Source organism: Ictidomys tridecemlineatus, chromosome 1 (genome assembly GCF_052094955.1).
Source record: "Ictidomys tridecemlineatus isolate mIctTri1 chromosome 1, mIctTri1.hap1, whole genome shotgun sequence".
In the NCBI taxonomy this organism is placed as follows: domain Eukaryota; kingdom Metazoa; phylum Chordata; class Mammalia; order Rodentia; family Sciuridae; genus Ictidomys; species Ictidomys tridecemlineatus.
Genome location: NC_135477.1, coordinates 61,301,263 through 61,315,200, shown reverse-complemented (window position 1 = coordinate 61,315,200; position 13,938 = coordinate 61,301,263). Strand labels below are relative to the sequence as shown.

At 31.6% G+C, this 13,938-nt stretch overlaps 1 protein-coding gene across 1 annotated transcript in view; it reads left to right on the top strand.

Annotated features, from left to right (window-relative positions):
- Window positions 1-13,938, top strand: part of Phyhipl (phytanoyl-CoA 2-hydroxylase interacting protein like) — a 56,724-nt gene that overhangs the window by 33,273 nt on the left and 9,513 nt on the right. Inside the window, exons 2-4 of the mRNA XM_005334321.4 lie at window positions 5,524-5,720; window positions 6,742-6,916; window positions 9,418-9,535. Of these exons, the coding sequence (XP_005334378.1) occupies window positions 5,524-5,720; window positions 6,742-6,916; window positions 9,418-9,535 (490 nt within the window). The remainder of the gene's footprint in view (window positions 1-5,523; window positions 5,721-6,741; window positions 6,917-9,417; window positions 9,536-13,938) is intronic.

The window sequence follows — 13,938 nt, the reverse complement described above, 5'->3', positions numbered from 1 at the left end:
GTAAATCTTGTATTATATTTTATTTTTGGTATGAAATTTTCTAAAATATGGAAAAAGTGAATAACCACCACTTCTTTGTTGACTGATTTAATTTATACATATCAACCTGCCCATCTAATGATAAATTTAGAAGTAATAGAAAGCAGAAAAACTATCTCAACCCTTCAAAATTCATATTATTTACTAATTTTTTTAGGTTAAAAACTATTTTTAAGGTTTTCCAAGTTTTTGAAAACAGTAATTTGTTTATTTATCCTCAGACTAAAGACAAAAATGATTGTAAGTGGTATTGAACCAGTTATAGTTAGTACATAGTAAAGTGAAATGGCAAGTCAGAAATCAGTACGTTCTTTGTCAAACAAATAAGTAAATATATTATGAATCACTTGAACCAGTTTTCATTTTGTTGAAAATAATTATAGATGTCATAAGGGGAAGAATGTAATTAAATATCTGCAGTTGGATTCTATTTAAGTACAGAAATATACATATGCATGTATTTTCTAGCTCTTCTAGCTATTGAGAGGCCCTGGAAGCAATGACTGCCATCTCTTCTAAAATGACTCTTAATTCCTAGAGAAATGGTTGATTTCAGCAGAGAAGTACAAAATAAGCTAGAACACCTTGTTAAAGAAAGAAAGTGAAAAGGGCTTGAATAATTGTGGGGCGATGCCTAAAGGACATAGAAACCATCTTGAAGGACTTCAGTTTGCTATCTGTAAGGTAAATTGAGTAACAAATAACCATAGTATAACAGATTGTCTTAGGCCACTTGTGCTGAAATAATAAAAATACTTGGGGCTGAGTAATTTATATAATAAAAATTAATTTCTCACAGTTTTCAAAGCAGTAAAGTTCAGAAACAAGGCACTAGTAGCCTCAGTGTACATTAAGAACTAGTTTCTGCTTCAAGATGGTATCTTCAATTCCTGTAGAGGAGATGAGCAGTATATCCTCATGTCAGAAAGTGGAAGGGCAAAGGATGACTGTAATAAAAACAATAGATTATATGTGTTGGTAAGAACCCTTATATACTATGCTAGAGGGAATGTCAAATGGTGCAGCAGTTTTGGAAAACAGTTTTGTCATTTCCTCAGTAAGTTAAACATAGAATTATCCATATGATGCAGCAATTCCATTCCTAGGTTATATACCTATGAGAGTTGAAATACATGTACACATAGCAGCCTTATTTATAGCAGCACAAATGTGGAAAAACTCGATGTACATCAACTGATAATAGATAAATAGCAGGTGGCATATCCATATAGTGGAATATATTTAGCAATGAAAACAAATGAGACATGATGTAACAGGGATGATGTAACAGGCCCGTCACAAAGGAGCACATATGGTATTATATTATTCATATGAAATGTACAAGTGAAGACAAGTGATAAAGCAGTGGTTGCTTAAGGCTGAGAGAAAGGGGCATATGTATATGGATAGAGATAATGACTAAGGTATATAGAGTTTCTTGGGGGGGTAAAATTTTTTCTATAGTTGATTATGGAGTGGATGCATACCTCTGAATCTACTAAAGGCCACTGAATTGTGTGCTTTAAATGAATGAATGTATGGTATGTGAATTGTATCTTAACACATCTATTTTTTCATCTGATCATCATTTTTTAAGGTGATTTAAGTTCAGTGAGTAAAGAGCTATATATAAAATATTATTAGTGTAATTTCACAGCATTTTTTATCTTGCATTTTCATATTTGCTGCTGTTAAAACTACTTACGAGCCTACTGTGTTGAGGTGGTTATGGGGGTGGCGGTGGTGTCCCAAGATGCAGTTGGCTGCATTGGATGCATTCTTCTATCATGTATAACTAATTAGAAGAATTTTTTTAAGTAAAAAAGAAAAAGTTATCACCTGACCCCTCATAACAAATTTCTCCATGTTTTTGAATTTATGTCTACTAGGTTGTAAATTGTAACAGATATAGGTATTAAACAAACAGAAGGCTGGCTTATAATGAGAAGAATGCTGAAGTTTTATAGAAATTCAAATTATCAAACATTTTGAGAAAAAGTCAAAAAGGATTGGGAATTTCAAAGATTTTTTTAATAATTTAAGGTTAAAAAGGAAGCTTTTTTAAAACTTTATTTCTATGTGGTGCTGAGGATCAAACCCAGTGCCTTGCATATGTGAGGCAAGTGCTCTACCACTGAGCTATAGCCCCAGCCCCCAAAGGAAACATTTTTAACTCAATGGGATATTCAACACTGCTCCCCAAAAGTAAAAATTTAGCAGATGTGTTACTGGTGTCCTGAGGTATTTGAAAACAGTTGAAGTTTGTCATGAACATACATCATGCCTTCCCCCAAGGACAATTCTTTCTGTAAATGAAACATGTAAAAGGAACTCTTCCATTCCACATTGTGACTCAAATTCAGATTACTGAAACTTTACAAGAGGATTGCACTCTGTCTCTTCTCTTTCTAATCACACCTAGATCAACCTTAGACTTCACAAGTAAAAATCTTGTGTGACTTTCACATCATTCAACAATCAATACAAATATTTCCAGAACCATCAAATTTTCAGAGTAAACTTTGTACCAGTGAGGTGATGGTATTATTTTCAAAAGATTCTCCTATTCATAATGTATGTTCTTTGTTTGCCCATGCATTTATTTTACCCCAAATTATTCAATTTGTTTGCCTAATTACTGCCAAAGTATCTATTTATCTCAGTACAATCTATCCGAAACACTATATACTACATAAAATTATTTTGATAAACTGTCAATTTCTGACTCTGTTTTGGACTGACAGTGCCCCAGATTTGCCCCAAGTTGATTTTATTTAAACTTTTTAAAATAGTTAATGGGCCTCTATTTTACTTATTTATTTATATGTGGTGCTGAGATTCCGAATCCAGTGCCTCACACAAGCACTCTACCATTAAGCCACAACCCCAGCCCTACTTTTAAAAATAAAAGTAATAAGCTTTCAAAAAAAGTTACTTATGAAATGCTTAGAAAGAAAAGTTCATGTTTGGTTAGACAGAAGTATATCAAACCATTGTTCTGTATTCAACATCACTAATCAGAAGTATAGTTACAAATATTAGAATAATTTAGAATGTAAAGTAGAGAAATGTATTTAGAATTACCCTTAAGATGAAATCTTACTAGGGATACAGATACAGAACTGCATTTGGAAGTATATTTGATTGATAGAACTAAGATATTACTGGCTTTTTAAAAATATTAGTGTGATGTTAGCTAACTGCTGTTTTATTAGATTTTATAGACAGAATCATTGTTTTCTGTCCCTCATGTCAAAATCTATCAGTTAAAAATTGATTCACAGAGTATGGGGAAGAAGGAAGTTACATGTGAACTCACAGAATTTACTTAAATTTTTACTTCCTCTACCTAAGTAAGAAAGCTGCAATGCAGGTATTTAATCTAATGGTTTTGTTAAGAATTGGGACTATCATAAGTGGCTGAAAGATGAAGATTGTTGATATAACAAAATCTTTATATTGCCCCCAATGGGATAATATTATTTGAGCAAAGATTTCTACATTTTAATAAAGAGAATAACTTTTCTCAAATCTTAACATTTATAGGAAAAATATATAAAACAAAACATTCTATTGAATGCATATCAATTGTTAAGTTAACTAAGATGATGATGGAAATTTAAATGGAAAAATATATAATATCTTTGATAGAGTTATATACTGAAGTTTTAAGTTAAAATTGATCAAATGGAAGAGCTTTATTTTTTCTCCATATGATCCTAAATAACAATTTTAATTATTTTTTCACAGAGTTGTGAAATTATATGGCTGTAGTATAATACAGATGAGACACAGAAATTTCTACTATTTGAGTCTAGAAAGTTTTTCATTAATGTTACTGATGTTTTAAAGATAACTTCAGTTAGAGTAATAGGTTGAAATGTGAGATTTTCAAAATAAGACAAAAATTACTAATGTTTTCAGTGTTATTTTATTGCCTTTAACTTTTCTAGCTCTAACAAAAGGATTCCAGTTGGATTTTTTTCTATTCCTTTGATTTTTGAAAAGCTTTAAGCCAGAAGCAAATTTGGGTTATCTGTGAGACCAGATGGGGAGGAAAATGAAAGGGGAGTTTCTAACAGTTTCCTGAAGAGGGAATTTGGAGAAACTTAAAGTTTGAGAGAAGTTTTTAAGAGAAGAAAGGAATTTTTCAACTATTGTTTAAGAAATGAAGAACTTAGGTTGCTTTGAAATTAGTTTTCAACTGCAATCAGTTTCCTACTGCCATCAGTTTCCTTTGATCATAGTAAAATTTGAGATGAGACAGTGTGGCTCAAATATTTAATACAGTTGGGAATTGTCTAACGTTTTATACCAGTGATTTTCAAGGAAGTTGGAGGAGGGAGAACAATTTTATCTGGAAGAGGAAGGTATTGCCGTAAAGTTACTTTTTTTTTCATTGTTGTTACTTTTAATTATTGTTAATTAAAGTTTGATATTTTGTCCTGTTAAAGAACAAATTATTAGCTAATTGATATATGACCTACCATATTTTTATATTATTATCAATTCTTTTTTTCCCCTTTGGGAATATTATATTGGCTTGGGGAAAGAGAATGTGGGAAGAAATGGAGTAGAATTTGATTCCAGAATGTCTTCTTATACATGAAATAAACTTGGCGAATCTGAATTTTCTTTTTTTGTCCTGTCATCAGTCTTGTCCTGCTCTGTACTGTCCGCCAAAGTGGTGATAATTTCTTTAAGTACAGAGACAATCTTTAAAGTCTACAATTTCCAGATGTTGGATCAGTTCTTCAAGATTTTAGTGATATCAGTGAACATGGCAATCATCTTTTAGTGTTTTCTTTTGAACCTATCTATTGTTTCAGCACCCAAAAATAAATTTATCAGGATACCACAGGGAAAAGATTCCTAGAGTAATCCTTGACACACAGTAAGTTGTAAGTGAATAGTCTTCAATATTATTTGTTATATAGTAGAACAAATTACATGCTATTTTTATATAATATCTCCACAATGAAAAGGAGGAACAATTTGTATAGTTTGTTATTGCTACTTCATACAGTTTTATAAAAATATTTCATTTATTTGACTGGAACCCTTCATTATCAACATCTCTATGAAATCATCTAGCTGAAACACCCAATACTACTTGAGAGCAGAATTGATCATGTAGGGAAATGGTCTCTTGGGACTTTTCAGAAGAAACCTAATCATTTAAGAATAATGTTTCATATATTATAAAGATGAATCATCATTTTTGTTTTTACTCTATGAAGCAGAAATTGAGCAACTAAATTGAAATTGTAGACATGATGAGAATTAAGTCATTTCTGCTTTTTATTCATAATACAACCTTGAAAACATCCTTTATGATCATTATCATTCAAATTATTTCATGAACAAAATGAAATCCCAGATTTAGTAATTAGAGAATTATTTTCAGAAATATGTACATTGCTACAGATTTCATAGCTAGAAAAATCCACTAATTGGATTCTATGCATTTTTTTTTTTTGGCAGGTAACAAATCACAAGACAGTGGCATAGCAGAGATGGAAGAGCTTCCTGTACCACATAACATCAAAATAAGCAATATCACATGTGACTCATTCAAGATTTCATGGGAAATGGATTCAAAATCCAAAGACCGAATTACACACTATTTCATTGACCTCAACAAGAAAGAGAACAAGAACTCTAATAAATTTAAACACAAGGTAAAAATCTAACAAGTACTTATTTATCTTAAATGCTTTCTAAGTATGAGGACACTTTAAAAGAAGAATAATATTCTATTAATGACATATGATATACTTAGCATTGGGAAGAATAAAAATTGTATGTGATTTAAAAACCCTGTACCTCTAATATATTTTGGAAGAAATTGAAGTGCTCTGCTTATTGTTAAATGAATGCAAATACCATATGACCTAAATATTATACTCTTTGATATTTATCCAAAAGAACTGAAATCAGTATACTATGATGATATGGACATTACATCATTTCAGTGTTTGTAGCAGCACAGTTCACACATTATGGAACCACCTAGGAGTCAGCCAACAGATGAATGGATAAAGAAAAAAATAATGTGTGTATACACATACACACTATGTGTGTGTGTGTATGTATGTCTTTATACACACACACATAGTGTGAATGTATATACACACATTATTTTATACACACACACACACACACACACACACACACACAATGGAATTCTACTTAGTCCAAGAGAATGAATTAATGTCATATACTGGTAAAGGTTAGAACTGGAGAATATCATGCTAAGTGAAATAACTCAGAGGCAGAAAGTCAAGGGTGAAGTGTTTTTTCTCATATGTGGAAGCTAGACCAAAATAAGGGGGGAAAAAATAAAAAGGTGACTGAGGGGTTTCCTTGAAAACAGAAGATAGATCAGTGGAGTAAAGGAAGGAGTTTGAGGGAATGGGAAGAGGGATAGGAAAAGGGTGAAATTAATCTGACCAAACTTTCCTGTGTACATATATGAATATACCACAGAGAATTTCACCTTTGTGTAAAGTATTTTTAAATATGTAAATTCTTTTGTTAGCTAGGAATTTAAGTTTCTCTTCTCTCTGTTGTTTATAAGTGACTAAAGTTATTACACTTGAATGCCCTTCCCTCCCTCCCACCTTTCTTATTTCCTTCCTTTTTATCCCTTTCCTTCCTTCCCTTATTTTTTGTTCCTATTCTTCCTTTTTTCCTTTTTAGGATGTTCCAACAAAATTGGTGGCAAAAGCTGTTCCCTTGCCAATGACTGTCCGTGGACACTGGTTTCTGAGCCCAAGAACTGAATATACCGTAGCAGTGCAGACTGCCTCAAAACAAGTTGATGGTGATTATGTTGTATCTGAATGGAGTGAAATTATAGAATTCTGCACAGCAGGTAAGAGAACTAGATACAAATACAAGGAAAACAAAATGTTACTTGTTTCTAGAAAGGTAATTACCAAAAAGTATTTCTTTTTTGTAACTATAAAGTGAATAGGTATTGCATAGGTTAGTTTTACATTGTCAGTAGCATTGTATAACAGAATGAACAATATTGTATTGATTGGAGGAAACTGAAGTTCTCAGTTCTCAAACTTGAGTGATGTCACCAAATCACTTTTTTGCTGCATATATAGTTTGATATTATTTACAATGAAAGCTTTATAAATAAAAATCAATGCATTTTGATAATATACTCATCATATTTTGAACTTCATTTTCTTCTTTTTATTCTTTGATTTTCACAGATATTGAAGGAAGGAAGACAGAAATATACTTTTCTAATATAGGGGAATAGAGGCAGGTCTCAATAACTGTGCCTAACAGAAATGTTGGATTTTTCACTTGAGTAGTGGAAGAGCTTAAGGAAAAGATAGCTTTAAACTAGTGTCCTGTTTGTGTGTCTTTTCTTTATTAAAAAGTACCTTAATAGCCATTTGGCATTAAGAAATCTGATGTAAGGAATCTGCTTTACTGGGGAGGTTTAATCTAAGACAAAAAGGCACAATCTCTTTTTCCATTGTGTCACACAGTTTGAGTATCCCTGATCTGAAAATCCAAAATCTGAAATCTGGAACATTTTTTAACACTGATGTTTTTGAATTTTTGAGCATTTTAGGCTTGGGGAGTGGGAATGCTCAATCAGTGAAGTATATACAAATATTCCAAAATCCAGAAAACTCTGAAATTTGAAATACTCTGGTGTCAACCATTTTGGATAAGGGATATTCAACTTATAATGCCTGCAGTTTTCTCTATGACAAATGAAACAGTATCAGATATTTGTCACTAAAAGGAGCTAAAATTTATTTGCTAAAATCCCATATGACATTAGAGAAAGGTTTGAAATATTGTTTCTTTTTTAGTTTAAGGAAAATCCTTCAAGTTCAGAAATAGCACACATGCACACACATGCAAACAAATGAACCCACATGCACATGTATTCATTCTGTTCAACTATATAAGTGCATGTTGTTATTTCTATATGTATGAAGGAAAATTCTTTTTTTATTTTGTTTTCATTTAGAGTGGAATCTCCCTGTAGCTCGTTATGTAATCGCATAATTCTCCTAAAAATTATAGAGAAACTGCCTGCTTTTAAGTGAACCACAACAATTTCTATACATTATTTTGCCTTTTTATTTTTTGTAAGTAAAATCTAAGAGGAACTTAAGCTGTTCAGAGCTATAATTTGAGTTTATCAGTTTATTTGGGGACTGTTTCTTATAAACTTTATTTATAACTTGGTCTCTTATATTTTAAAAAAGCTATTGTGAATAATTGTCATTTAATCTTGACATTAATTCACATATCATTTATTGAGCCCATACTGTGAGCTAGGCACTTTACAAGGTATTGGAAATACAATATGATACAATCATATAAAATAGAATACCACAGACTAATCTACTTCTAGTATGTAACAGAGATAAAACAATACTCACTATAATAATGTCATTATTGACTATTTAAAACAATATTTATCTCCTATGGATTATTAGTTCTTTGAAGGGAAAAATATATTTTTATCTTTTTAATATGACTATTTAATTTTGCATAGTGCTTTGTATATAGTACATTTTAATATAAATAAATGCTGGTTGAGCTGGTACAGAGTAAGTAAACAAATTCTGCCATGAGCACTTTAACAAGGTTGGTCTGTTTAGAAACTCCAAGTACCCTTTATAGACCAAAAGTTTCCTTAGTTTCTGCTGCAGGTGTTTGAAGTAATTCTCAATTTTCAAAACAAAAAGTTTATTAAGAAGTATCAAATAATTTTAAGAGTTGTACTAGATTTTCAAGAGTCTTTTGTACTCAAAGACATCTATGAGCCAGAAATGGAGTCTCAAAGTTACTGGCTATATGAACACTGAGCAAAATCATTTAACTTTGATGAGCTTCAATTTTTACATCATTAAAACAGCCATATTTAATCTATCTTATGAACCTCAGAGGTTTAGAAAATAAATTAAGCATTATTTCTACTCTCCAACTTTGCTGATTGCTTGCAGATTATAAATTTCTTTCATTCACTTTATCAACTGATTGTAAAAAAGTTGCTATAGTGCTGATGGACATTAATTGGGTTATGAAGACTTATATTGAACATACGTTTGTTTCAGGATATTCAATTTCAAAGAGTAAAAAAGTACAAGGATATTCTAAGAAACAATATAAACTATAACAAGGGGATAGAGATGTAGCTCAGTGGTAGAGCACTTGTTTAAAGAAAAATGTGCCACACAAGGACAGTGAATGTATGTTTGTTTTTTATAAATTGCAAGTACTGTTTACTTAGTTGAATTCCCTAGAGGTCATTATTAATAATCTCTAATTTATTAAGTATGTAGCTGATAATTTTGGTGCTATATTTTAAAAGACTTTTTTTAATTACAGACTATTCAAAAGTTCATCTAACACAACTGTTGGAGAAGGCTGAAGTGATTGCAGGACGTATGCTTAAATTTTCTGTTTTTTATCGTAACCAGCACAAAGAATATTTTGACTATGTTCGGTAAGAATAAAAAAATTGGTGTTTTTTAACTAAAAATGATTCAAATTCTAGGCTCATGTTTCCCATTACTCTAGTTTTATAAAATTGGAATTCCAGATTTCTTTTTTAAATAGTTAATTATACTGACTTTTATTTCTCAGAAAAATTAAATGAAAAAAATCATATAATGATTTTCCCCCCACATCACTTAGATTGCTTTCCATGATCATATAACCATTCTGGTCTATTTGACTGGAATGTCTTAAATCTGGTATTTAGATTGATGAGTATTTATTATACATATTCCTGCAAATCCCACTAACTCAAATGTCCTCTTCTTCACACTACCAAATGTTCTTCCCTTTTTGTGGATCTCTTTAAGACATTGAAATGAGAGGATAAGAAAAAAGACTATGTCATGAATTATTATGATAATTCAGATGGGATTTTCAGACTTTCTCCAGAGTGGAAAGCTCTTAATCATTAGTGCAAATTAATTATTCATGAGAACAATCTCTTTTGTTTACTTTTGAATTGTAGTGATTTCAACTGGATTTTTAAAGATCCCCTATTTCAATTCCTTGAAGCAATTCTCAAGAAGTTAATAGAACACTATCCCATAGGTAGTTTTAATACTTGCAACATTTTTATATATGTAGAAGACAATTTCAAGAGCATAAACAGGCAGATATACGTCTTAAAGTGAGACTAAGGATTTCAAAATGACAAGTGCTATATTGGTTCTAAAACTTTTATACAGAAATCACTATAATTTTGTCATTTTTAAAAGCCCTGGTCTTGCTTTAGACTTCAAAGGATTCTTAAGTTGACAGGACTATATATGAAAAAATTTAGGAAGCTTTGGCATTCTTTCTGTTTTCTTTATATTTCTGTTTCTCTTAAATCAAGATCATGGTACTAGGTTTATATTCCTGGTATTGTTGATGTCAATTTTAGATGGCCACTGGAGGTCAGTGTTTCTCTACAATTTTATTTGTCCTACAGATGGGAACTGGCCTTCCATACTTGCTTCATCTGTTTTCAAAAATTCTCCCAAGAAGAAAAAGGGATAAATAGCATATGGAAAATGCATAAAGTTGATGTACACATGGCATGTTATGATTCCAAATTGTAACATGAAAGATGTGTTTATTGCGAAGAAAATTTGCCTTTGATGGATTTCAAAGTAGTAAAATCCATGTAAATTATATTTTCAAGCAGTACATATAAATAAGTATACTTTGTGAAGGAATTGATAGAATCTTTCAACATTGTTTCTTAATGATGGTTTATTAAAAAACCTTTATCTCGGCAGATCTTGGTATTCGTCTTATGCTATGAATTTTAGTTAGGACACATCTTCTTAGTTAGAGTCCATTTAAAATGTCATGATCTTATTCAGATGCTTAAATATGATGGAACCTTTCAATTACCTGATAAACTCTCCAAATCATTATTTTGGGGAAAAAAACCTAGATAAAGTCTGATTTAAACCATAAGGAATGAACTCATTTTGATCTCTTCTTGAAAAGAATTTCAAAGTGAATATTGTTTTCCCTTACTTTAAATGAAAAATAAGACTTTACCTCTTACTGCTTTTCATTTTCGATAGCTTAATTGTCCTTAAATTCCTTACTGTATCTGAAATTTTATCTTCAAGAATTCAATAAGATCAGTAGGTATGTGTAGGAATTCTTATATTTTTGGTGTCATTAATAATTAAGATGAGGCTCTGTCATTAATAGTAGGTCTCATTCCTTAACTTGAATTCCTATTTATATATTTTCTGCTGTTCTTATTTCATATAGTTGCACTTGTGGCTCTTTACGAAGGGCATATGAATTTTATTAATGAAAATGAAACAAAGGTTACAAATTTTGATCAGGGACAAAATGAAAAAGACACACATTTCCATATTCTTTTTACTAAGGACAACTACAAATTTTTGGCATTATTTATAAAAGAAATATTAAATTTTGCAAAGTAAAAAGAAGAAGGTAGACCAACCAGGTATTCTGGAACTGGAGAAACAACACAGGGATGAGTTAACTATGTTTTCTTTACTTTTTTTTTTTTTTGTCACATGTAAAATCAAGTTTTTAATTCACTTTCACTTGTTAATTCTATGATGCTTTTTATGTAGATGTGTTTCTTTTTTAATTCTAATTAGTTACACTTGATAGTAGAATGTATTTCAACACATCATGCATAAATGGAGCATAATTTTTCATTCTTCTGGTTGTGTATGATGTAGAATTATACTGGTCATGTAATCATATATGTACATAGGATAATAATGTCCAATTCATTCTGCTACCCTTCCTTCCCCCATACCCACTCACCTCCCTTTACTCCCCTCTGTCTAATCCAAAGTACCTCTATCCACCCACCCCCTTACTGTGAATTAGCATCCGCATATCAGAAAACATTGGACTTTTGGTTCATTGGGAATGACTTGTTTTGCTGAACATGATATTCTCTAGCTCCATCCACTAACAGGCAAATGGATAGCGCTATAGAATTTCATTCTTCTCTAAGGCGAGTAATATTCCATTGTGAATATATACCACCTTTGTCTAATATGGGATAACTTTTATTTATGTGGATTTATTGATCTACATGTTTGTTTTGGTGTCAATACTATGCTGTTTTTGCTACTATGGCTCTGTAGTATAATTTAAGTCTGGAATGTATACCACATTTTCTTTATCTCTTCGTAAATTGAAGGGCACCTAGGTTGGTTCACAGTTTAGCTATTGTGAATTGAGCTGCTATAAACATTGATGTGGCTGTGTCACTGTAGTATGCTGATCTTAAGTCCTTTGGGTTTAAACAGAGCTGGGGGTGGGGGCTGGGATGTGGCTCAGTGGTAGAGGGCTCACCTTGCATGTGCGAGACCCTGGGTTCCATCCTCAGCACCACATAAAAATAAATAATTGAAATAAAGATATTGTGTTCAACTACAACTAAAAAAGAAATATTTAAAAAAAAACAGCAGGGTGGATAACTGGGTCAAATGGTGGTTCCATTTCAAATTTTCTGAGAAATCTTCATACTGCTTTATACAGTGGTTATACCAATTTGCAGTCCCAACGGAAATGTATGAGTGTACCTTTTTTCCTACATCCTTGCCAACATTTATTGTTGCTTGTATACATGGCAGTTGCCATTCTGAGTGGAGTGAAAAGAAATCTCAGTGTAGTTTTGATTTGCATTTCTTTAACTACTAGAAATGTTGAACATTTTTTCATATAATTGTTGATTGATTGCATTTCTTCTTCTGGGAAGTATCTTTTTAGTTCCCTAGCCAATTTATTGATTGGGTTATTTGTTTTTTTGGTGTTAAGTTTTTTGAATTCTTTACATATCCTGAAGATTAGTGCTGTATCTGAGGTACATGTGGTAAAGTTTTTTCTCCCATTCTTTAGTTCCTCTCCTCATATTCTTGATTGTTTCCTTTGCTGTGAAGAAGCTTTTTAATTTGAATCCATCCCATTTATTGATTCTTGATTTTACTTCTTGTGCTTCGGGAATCTTGTTAAGGAAGTCAGTTCCCAGGATGACATGGTAAAGATTTGGACCCACTTTTTCTTCTATTAGGTACAAGGTTCTCTGTTGTAGTGCCTAGGTCTGTGATCTACTTAGAGTTGAGTATTGTGCAGGGTGAGAGATAGGGATCTAATTTCCTTTTGCTGGATTTCCAGTTTTCCCAGAACCATTTGTTGAAGAAGCTATCTTTTCTTAATGTATGTTTTTGGCTCCTTTGTCTAATATGAGATAACTGTATTTATGTGGATTTGTCTCTATTTCTTCTATTCTGTACCATTTGTCTACATGTCTGTTTTGGTGCTAATACCATGCCATTTTTGCTACTATGGCTTTATACTTTAATTTAAGTCTGGCATCATGATGCCTACTGCTTCATTTTTCTTGCTAAGAATTGCTTTGGTTATCCTGGGTCTCTTATTATTCCAAATGAATTTCATGATTGCTTTTTCTATTTCTATTTCTATGAAGAATGTCTTTGGGATTTTAATAGGAATTGCATTAAATCTGTATAGCATTCTTGGTGGTATGACCATTTTCACAATGTTAATTCTGCCTATCCAAGACCGCGAAGATCTTTCTGTCTTTTCTTTAGTTTTTTTTTTTTAAGTATCTTTCACCTCTTTTGTTAGATTGATTCCCAATTATTTTATTTTTTTAGGCTATTATGTATGGGGTAGATTTTCTAATTTGTCTTTTAGTGGATTTATCACTTATGTACAGGAATGCATTTTATTTATGGGTGTTAATTTTTTTTTTTTTTTGGTTCTGAGGGTTGAACTCATGGGCACTTGACCACTGAGCCACATCTTCAGCTCTGTTTTGTATTTTATTTAGAGACATGGTCTCACTGAGTTGCTTACTTTTGCTTACCTCAC